Below are 10,171 nucleotides of genomic sequence, written 5' to 3'. Positions count from 1 at the left end.
GGGCAGAGACAAGAGCAAACTAGTGCCTGGCTCTGGACCAGGCCCTGTCCCCAGCTCTTGATTTGGCTTACCTCACCTATCATGGAGGACAGCACTAAGGACAGGGTGCTCTTGATTCCCCCGCTTCCAGGCTGCATGAATTGAGACTTGGATGGGTGGGAGGAGTTGGGGGGTGGTGGGGGCTGAAGAACCCCAGGTCCCTAGTTCTCCCATAGTCTGGAGCAGGGACAGGGTTTCTAGTCCAGACTGTCCACTCCCAAGGTCAACCTTGGGAGTTGACTGGTCTATTTCCTCTTGCCTCCTGGACCCCTGTATATCCCTAGGGACCGGCAATGGCTCCATAAATATTTGTGGCATGGCATTATGGATGAATGAATACGTGTTCTTGTGTTCTTTATTTCCTCTTCTGCAAGTGTTGCAGAGGAGGGAAAGAGCCCGAAAAGGGGGAGGAATCTCTGAGAAAATGGGTCAGCAGGCTGCAGTGGGAGCTTGCCTCACTTGCCCCAGCTCCAGCTCAGAGTAAGAGTTGCCGCCTTGGTGGCGGTGATGCTGGAGAGCGTGTGTGCCTTGAGGTGGGGAGAACCCCTGAACGTGAGAAAACCATTTTCTTGGGTTTGTTTAGGCCGGGCAAGTGTATTCTCAACGCCACCCACCTTCTCTTGCAAGGTGCTTGATTTAATCATTTAAATGTTCTATGGGGAGAGGAAGGATAAAACAAAACTCCCTAAATCTAACCCAGATTCCCTCGGTCCACATGGAGCCCTTTCCCTGGCTTCCTCTTCAAACACATCCAGCCGATCCGACAGGCTGAGGACTCACACTCCCGTCCCCCAACCTCAAGCCTCCCGCTCCCGCCCCCTCCCACCGTCCGCGGCCCCGCAGCCCCGCAGCAGCCACAGGGGGAACCAAAGAGACAGAAGCCTTCCCAGCTGCCCGGACCACAGACGCCAACACCCCCCGCCCCCCACCACACGCCGCCCGCCCGCGCCCCGCACGCTAGCCCACGACCGAGCGGCGGCGGCAGCAGCAGTGGGCTGCAGGCTGCTGCGACTCGCACCGGGGCGCTCCTGGCAGCGCTCGCCATACCAGGTGACTGGGACTCGCCAGATCGGCTGGCCCGGGGTCCCCCGCCCCAGCTCGCGCTCGCGCCCCCGGCCCGGGTTCCGGCGCCCACCCGCCCTCCTGCCCTCTCCCGCCTCTCCGCCCCCCAGCTCGCGGGAAGGGAGGTCGCGGCAGCGGCCCGGGGGCACCGGCGACCGTGGCGACAGCGGCGACAGTGGCGGCGGCGGTGGCGGCGGCGGCTGCGGCGGCGGCGGAGGCTGCGGCGGCGACCGTGGCAGAAGCGGTGGCGGAGGCCTCCGTGGCGGAGGCGGAAGCAGAGGTGGAGGCTGAGTTGGAGGCCGAGGCCTCAGTGGAGGAGGCAGTGGCGGAGGTCACCCTGGGGGAGGCGGCGGCAGCCCTAGCGGAGGAGGAGGCGGAGGCCTCCCTGGCGGCAGCGGCAGTAGCCGTGGCGGAGGCCAGTGTGGCCGAAGCCGCCGCGGCGGCAGAGGCTGCGACGCCCCCCTTGGGGGAGGCGGAGGCGGAGGCGGATGCGGATGCAGATGCGGAGGTGGCGGCGGCGGTGGCCGCCGCGGATGCTGATGCGGAGATGGGCGGGGGCTCAGGGGGGAATCCGGACTTTCCTATGGCTTCGCTGTACGTGGGCGACCTGCACCCTGAGGTGACGGAGGCAATGCTGTACGAGAAGTTCAGCCCAGCCGGGCCCATCCTCTCCATCCGCATTTGCAGGGACAAGATCACCCGCCGCTCGTTGGGCTATGCGTATGTCAACTACCAGCAACCGGTAGACGCCAAGCGGGCCCTGGAGACCCTGAACTTTGATGTCATCAAGGGCAGGCCAGTTCGCATCATGTGGTCCCAGCGGGACCCCTCGCTCCGCAAGAGCGGGGTGGGCAACGTCTTCATCAAGAACCTGGGCAAAACCATCGACAACAAGGCGCTGTACAACATCTTCTCGGCGTTCGGCAACATCCTCTCCTGCAAAGTGGCCTGCGACGAAAAGGGGCCCAAGGGCTACGGGTTCGTGCACTTCCAGAAGCAGGAGTCCGCCGAGCGGGCCATTGATGCGATGAATGGCATGTTCCTGAACTACCGCAAAATTTTCGTTGGGAGATTCAAGTCGCATAAGGAACGAGAGGCCGAAAGGGGAGCCTGGGCCAGACAGTCCACCAGTGCTGACGTCAAGGATTTCGAGGAAGACACCGATGAGGAGGCCACCTTGCGATGAAGACATCCCAGGAGCGAGCCAGCCAGCAGAGCCAAACCTTGGCTCCCACCCGGTTTACAGCCCCACCCTTTGCCCCCCTAACCCACCAGCAGTGTATTGTATTGGGAGTGCAGGTCTCTCTCTCTCACAACCGCCCCCCCGCCCCCCACCCCCGTCTTCCTTCCCTCCATCTCTCCCTCCCTCCACCTGTCTCAGTCCCTCTCACTCTGTGTCTCTCTCTGACTTTCTCTCCACTCCCCTGTCGTCCCTACCTCTCCTCTCCCCTCCCTTCCCCCCACACCCACCTTGGGTGCTGTGAATAATCTTGCTAATCTGTGCCACTTGACAGGTTAAAGGCTGTCTTCTCCTTGTGGTTTGGTTTAAAAAGCACTTTCTCTCTTTGTTTATTGCACAGGTGATACAATTTCATGGTAGAAACATCAGGAAGGAGAAGGAAATCAGATGAGGGAAACCCAAGAGAGTAATTGCTCCCCATGACCTTACTACCGGGAGACAACCACTTTTACCATTTCCGTGTGCTGTTTTCCAGGCTCTCTCCTCTCCTCTCTCCCTCCCTTCCTCACCTCCACCCCACCTTCCCTTTTAACACACTGTTATAGAATGGTTCATGTATGTGGTGTTTCTTAATCTGCTTTTTCAAAAACTAAAACCAAACAAAAATCAACCCATTGAACTTCTTTCCATGTTATTCAACAGGCTTCAGAACCGTCATCTTCAGTGCCTGAAGAGTGTATCGATGGACCCTAACATTTCTGTAGTCATTCCTGCATTGTTGGACATTCAGGTGGTGCCTAGTTCTTTCCCTGTGTTTAAACCCAGCATTGTGTATACTGCAATGAGTGAATTCTCCCTTGTCAAGCCAAATCTTCACAAGCATACCTGATGATCTTAATTGTGGACTTGCAGGATCCACATATGGACATTTTAAAGACTTTTCCTGTGTGTTGCCAAATGGCCCCTTCATAAGCATTGTACCGATTTTCATTCATGCCAGCCAGCTCAGCTAGTAAAAAGAGTATGCCCATTTCCCCTGCATAGTCTCCTGGTCACTGTAATTGATGTGTGTGTGTGTGTGTGTGTGTGTGTGTGTGTGTGTGTGTGTGTGTCTTGGCCAGCTTGATGGGCTGCAAATGGTATTTCACTGTCCTTGGTTGCTTTGCTGAATTTAAATACTGTTTTTCACCTCCTTCCCCTGTGCCCACTTCCTGCCCTTTTCCCCATTCTCAGAAAAATAATTCAGCTTCATTGCAGAATACAAATCACAAAGCGGACAAGTTAACAGAAGAAAATTAATGTCACCTGTAATCAATCCTAATGAGCACCCATACCTCCCTGAATCATTTTCATCTGCACCTGCCCAGTATTTTTCATGTGATATATATGTGAATTTTAATGTATATACTGTTTCAATATCGGCTTTTTCACACATAAATATATGATATAGATAGATATAGATGTATACATAGATATTCTTGAACTTCCTTTCATGTCATTAAATATTCTTCTAAAATAGTTTCTGTGGCTGTTGTATTCCAGTGGATGGGCTAGATAGAGAAATAGATAGATGTATGCATCTATATCCATATTTAGATATAGATATGGGTATATTTGTTTTCACTGCTTTGTCATTATTGCACATATGGGTGGTTTCTTTGCTTTCTTATTCAAGCCCAAGCTGCTTATATCATAGTGCATAAACCTTGCTTACATTCAAGATTATTTCCTGAACAAACATTCCTAAAAGAAGATTTGAATGGTTCAAGTTTTGAAATCTTTTTTTTTTTGGTTCATTATTAAGCAACTGTTCACAGATATAATTATCAATTCACCCTCATAAGTACAATAACATTGTGAGAGGACCTGGAAACCTGGACGATTTTCTGGACTTGCTATAGCTGGAGCTTTTTTGTTTTTATTTATTTTAAACATTTATTTTCATACAAATAATACAGTATCATAATGGCAAGCTTTTTTAATTGACAAGAAAAAAGTCAAAATCACTCCTAATTCTACCACTTGACAAAAAGAAAAACTTTGAAACACAGGAAATATGTACATAAATAATACTTTAAAAATGTAATATGTATTGTTTCATTATGGGATAATTTCACAATAATTGGTCTTTCTTATAATATTTCCAAATTATTAAATATTCTGTAATTTTGTTTTTACTTTATATTCTATATTATGAATGAGCTATAATTCATTAAACTTAGCCCCTTGATGTATGCTTATATTTTTCTGGGTTTTCCCAGTAGGTTTAACTCTATGGGGAACACATTTGTAGCTGAATGTTTACTGACATGTGGAGATATTTAATTGACTTATATAACTTGCCAGTCTGTTGCTAAATGCTTCTTTCATCAAGATTATGTCTCTCAACAGTGTAAGAGATTGCATATTTCCCTGTTTATCTTCTTAAATAACTTAGTATTTTTTTTAAGTTTGAGAAACTGATTTGGCTTTGTGGATGTTTCTTTTATTATTTCGTTTAAAAGTGCATTGCTTGGAAAAGAGGGCATATTAAATATACACAACAACCATTTTAAAGAGATTATTTTTTGCCTTTTCAGGCTTTCCCTATTTGTCAATAAAATTTAAAACAAATATAGGATCATACTGAATATATTCTGTCAAAATTTCCTTTTCAATATATTGTAAATATATCTAAAACATCTTTGGCTATTCAGTATTCTCCCACAACTCATTATCATTGTATTGGGGGATCAGAATTTTTAGAAGTGTTTCTGTACTTTGGACTTTAAAGTAGTTTCTAAAATTTCCCCATTAAACCCCAGTCTATGGTGAATAATTTTCCTGCAGAATTATTGTACTTACATAAATACATAGAAGTGATATTGAAAAGTAAAGGCCTTTTAAGATTTTTTTAACTGTACCATCAGGTGGCCTGGATGTACCAATTTACACTTCAACCAATACTTTGGAAGAATGCCCATTTTTCTACACAGGTTTCTCCCTGGATATTACAAACTTTTTTTTTTAAACTGACATAAATGCTATAAAACTCCTAATTTTTTGTTTTTCCTTTTCAATTTTTAAAAAATATTTTGTTTTGCTTCTTATTCAAGGAATACAGACTCATTACAAATATCACATAGCATTGATAGGCAAAATAAAGAAAATAAAAGTAGCACTGATAATATAAAGAATTAAATCTAAAACATTTAGCTATACATATATGTATATATCATATTGCATTGTATAATACATCATTATTACATATTATAATTTAAATATTTATATACATAAGATATCAAATCATGCTTTACATTGTTTCAAAACCTTATTCAGTATAAATAAACCTTGGTTATATTTTCTTGTTTATTTTTTCATATCATTTAAAATGGTCTCTGAACATCTATTGTGTATGTGGATCAATTCATTTCTTAATTCCTACATTGTTAGGTACTTTCTTTGTTCCCAATTCTCTTTTAATTTCAGACCACTATGTTGACTACCTTTTGCCTAAATTTACAGTCACTTGCATAATTGTTTCTATAGTAAACACTCCTAGAAGAAAAAAAAGCAGAAAAAATTTATAGAGCATTTTTCAGACTATTTGTCCATAAAATTTAAAACAAATATGGAATCAAATTTTCGTTCATAAAGTTGTGTCAACTTACTCTATTATTCTGTTATTTCCAGTCTATATATGTGACCAGTTCTTTGCCTAGGGCTCTGAACTGGGTATTAGAATTTATATTAAACTTTACTAAGTTTTCAATGGATAAAAGAATTCATAGTTTAAAATTTTCCTTGTTATAATAAACTTTTTTCTTTTTATTCACTTTTATTATTTATTAGCCTTTATTAACCTCTTTATTTGTTTGCTAGGCAAACAAATCCTAGAAATATCATAAGGTATTGTTAAACTGAGTGAATAACATGGAACATAACCATAATCCTACCTCCGGCTAAAAACTACATATAAAATGTGGTTGTATAATCCTTCACACGTTTATATATGCATATTGTTAGATGGATACACCTGTATGTACATATTCATAAATACTAATATAATGCCTGCTTTTTAAACTAAAATATCTCATAAAAATATGTCCATGTGAATTAATATTACATAATCCTTTTGACGGTTGTCACATAGTATATTATGGTATCTATAGGCCATCAATTTTGTAAGCCACATGACTTACCTAGTGGATTTTTGTTTCCAGTTTTTTCATATTAAAATAAAGCCTGTGGGAAGACTATTTTTGCAGCCATGTCTTCACACACATTCAGGAGTATTTATTTATCATACATTTATTAGAAGTCTAACTACAAAGTAAATCACACTGTCAGAAAGACTACAAGATCATTCTACACTAACCATAATCCATTCCCAGTTTACAATTGTGTCCATTGTTTTGCATTGTTGTCTTCACTTGTAATTCTTTTTAAACTATGGGAAAAAGATATTTCAAAAGGTAAATCATTTTCTACTTATTTTCAAAAAACGATTTGAAACTGTTTGAGTCAGAATATAATGATCTAATATGATCCTTAATTTGTGTGAGGCACTAAGTGCTTCTCACATAATAACTAATTTAATCCTTACAAAAAGCTGTATATGGTATATAGTATTGTTTTCCCAATTTTACAGATGAGGTAACTGAGGCATAGAGAGAGAGGTTAAGTAACAGTCCAAAGTCATACAGCTAGCAATTAACACAGATAGGATTAAACCCATGTAGTGTAGATTCATAGTCTGTGCCCTTAACTACTGAATTATAATGAAAAGAAGGCATAATGAATGTTCATAATTTTTTATGCCTCCAAATCCCTTTTTCTTATGCACATGTAAGCATATTTTAACAAAAAATATTCGAATAAGTTTTCCTTAAAGGTTTTATTTAATAAAACACATCCTTAAAAATGAGAGGATGACATCATCAAGATGGTGATGTAGGTCATTCCCATCTTTAGTCCTACTCACAAGACCAGCTTGCAACTATCCATAGCTAAGACATGATTAAGAAAATCTCAGAACCCAAGAGTCAAACTGAAGCAACCCCCTGGGCCACAGAGACCAGAAGGACCATGTTAGAAGGGTAAGAGGAGGGACTACACTCTAGCAGCATTGCCTCTCCCCCAGGCTGGCATGGAGCCACACAAAGAATGCTCCCTGGGCCCATGGTTTCTCCAGTGGTAAAAACAGAACCCAAGGTGAACATCTAGCTTCACCAGTATTGCAGGATGCTTCCTAAGAGGCCCACTCAGGTCTTGTCTCACAGGGGTCAGTGGGAGAATCTGTGAGGATTGATCACTGGGGGTAAGATAGAGACAGAAAAGTGGACCTTACAGCAACCACTGCTCAGACCTTGGCAGATAACATTCCTGCTTGCAGTGATGCCAGAGCAGAGATTCCAACCAGTGGCTCTTCCCATCTGCAGAGCTGAGCCAATGGCCCTGTGTGGCCAGGGAGCTCAGTTGGCAGTTATGCCTGATGTTGGTCTCCAGTCAACAGGACTTAACAACTGTAGAACCTGTTCTACTGCCACACCCAGGCAGAGAAGCAAATTTGCAGCCTTTCCCAACAGTTATACCCATTTGGAAACCTGACCAAAGAGCACTGACAGCCACAGAGCTTATTCTACAGCCTTGCTCAGGCGGGTAGCCAAGCCAGAAGCCCTGTCAAACTATTAAGCATAGCATCTCACCCCACATAACCAGGGAGTCTGAACAGTGACCCTGGGCAGGTTCAGAGCCCAGCCCGTGGTACTGCTGAGATGCGAAGCCCAGCCTCCAGCTCTGGATGAACATAGCCTTTGGCCCTGCCCAGGCAGGGAGCCCATCCAGCAACCATGCCCAATAAAAGAATATAGCCCACATCACCACCTGAAGAGAGAGCTTGAAATGTGATGCCACATGACTACAAAGCATTTTGCACAGTCTCTAGCCCACCGAACTAAAAGATGCAGCAACCCTCCCCCTCACCCCACCAACCAGATAGCCCAGCCAGCAACCTTACCCAAGAGCAGAGCAGAGAACAGCCATGGCCTACCTGACTGAGAAGTCCAGCCTGTGGCCCCACCTAGCTTGGGGGCACAGACTGTGGCCCTGCCTGATATCAGAGCACAGCCCAAGCCTCCTTCTGATTATGAAGCCCTGCCTGCAGCCCCAACTGAACACAGAGTCCAGCTAGCAGGACCACCTGGTCTGGAAATATAGCCAAATACCCCACCCAACCAGGAAATATTTTGGATCTCAACCCACAGCCTTACCCAATTGCAGAGTCCACCGTTTTCACCACCCTGCCTGTGAACACAGCCTATGACCTCACCTGGTAAGATGTGGTTGCAGAGCCCAGTTAGTGGTCTCACCTGACCATGGAGGCAGTGGCCTCACCCAACTAGAGATCTCAGAGACAATCCTCACATGCTCACAGATTTTACCAGCTTGATCCATCTAGTTTCCCAAGCTGAACAGACTTGTGAAGGTCTTTTCATGCTGAAGCAAACTTATAAAGTACTGAAGACAAGATCATTTACTCAAATGAGCAGATACTAATGCAAGGGATCAAGAATCATGCAGAATCAAGTAATTATGATTCCACCAATGGAAACTAATACAGTTCCAATAACTGATCTCAAAGAAATGGAGATCTGTGTATGAACTGTCTTACAAAGAATTCAGAATAATCATCTTAAACTTTAGTGAACTACAAAAACACGCAGATGGACAACTACATGAAATTTAGAAAACAATGTGTGAACAAAATGAGAAGTTCAACAAAGAAATAGACACCAACAAAAATCCAAAACAAACAGAAATACTAGAGCTGAAGAATGCACTAACTGTACTGAAGAATTCAATAGAGAGCTTCAACAGCATACTCAATCAAGGAGAAGAATAAGAGAGACAGAATAGAGAGCCCAGAGATAAACTCATCCTTATATAGTCAAGTAATCTTTGAAAAGGGCACTAAAAACACGCAATTGGGAAAGGATAGTCTCTTCAATAAATGGTGTTCGGAAACTGAATAACCACATGTGAAAGAATGAAAGTGAACTCCTATGTTACACTGCTCAAATATTAACTTGAAATAGATTAAAGGCTTAAATATAAAACTGGAAATCGTAAAACTTCCAGAAAAAGGAAAAGGTTTGGAAAAAAGATCCTGACATTGATCTTGGCACTGATTTTTTGCATATAACACCAAAAGCATAGGCAACCAAAGCAAATATAGACAAGTGGAATAATATCAAACTAAAAAGCTTCTGCACAGCAAAGAAAACAATCAGTAGAGTGAAAAGGCAACCTACGGAATGGGAAAAAATATTTGCAAACTATATATATGATAATTTCCAAAATATACAAGGAAATCATACATCTCAATATAAAAATAACAATAAATTTTAAAAGGGGCAAAGGACCTGAATATATATTTTCCCATAAAACAATATTCAAATGGTCAACAGGTACATGAGAATATGCTCAACATCACTAATAATCAGGGAAGTGCATATCAAAACCACAATGAGATATCACCTCACACTATTGAATGACAATTATCAAAAAGATAAGCAACAACAAGTGTTGGCTAGGATGTGGAGAAAAGGGAGCTCTTCTACACTATTGGTGGGAATGTAAAGTGGCACAGCCATTATGGAAAACACTTTGGAGGTTACTAAAAAAGTTTAAACTAGAGCTACTATACGATTCCTCAATCCCAATTCTGGGTATACAGGCATATCTCATAGATGTGCCTTCAAATCCAGACAATAAAGAGAATATCACAATAAAGTGAGTTATACTCATTTTTTGGCTTCCCAGTGCATACAGAAGTTATTTTTACAATATAATGTAGTCTATTAAGTGTGTAATACCATTATGTCTAAAAAAACAATGTACATACCTTAA

The 10,171-nt window shown here is 42.9% G+C and overlaps 1 protein-coding gene across 1 annotated transcript; it reads left to right on the top strand.

Moving 5' to 3' along the window:
- The first annotated feature begins 1,215 nt into the window (after window positions 1-1,215).
- On the top strand, window positions 1,216-3,799 carry LOC137216534 (polyadenylate-binding protein 1-like 2). Its single transcript, XM_067722618.1, has one exon. It carries the CDS (start codon window positions 1,649-1,651, stop codon window positions 2,285-2,287), a length of 639 nt encoding a protein of 212 aa, XP_067578719.1. The 5' UTR covers window positions 1,216-1,648; the 3' UTR covers window positions 2,288-3,799.
- Window positions 3,800-10,171: the final 6,372 nt, after the last annotated feature.

This window comes from Pseudorca crassidens, chromosome X (assembly GCF_039906515.1).
Source record: "Pseudorca crassidens isolate mPseCra1 chromosome X, mPseCra1.hap1, whole genome shotgun sequence".
NCBI lineage: Eukaryota > Metazoa > Chordata > Mammalia > Artiodactyla > Delphinidae > Pseudorca > Pseudorca crassidens.
This window is presented reverse-complemented; position numbering and strand designations above follow the sequence as displayed.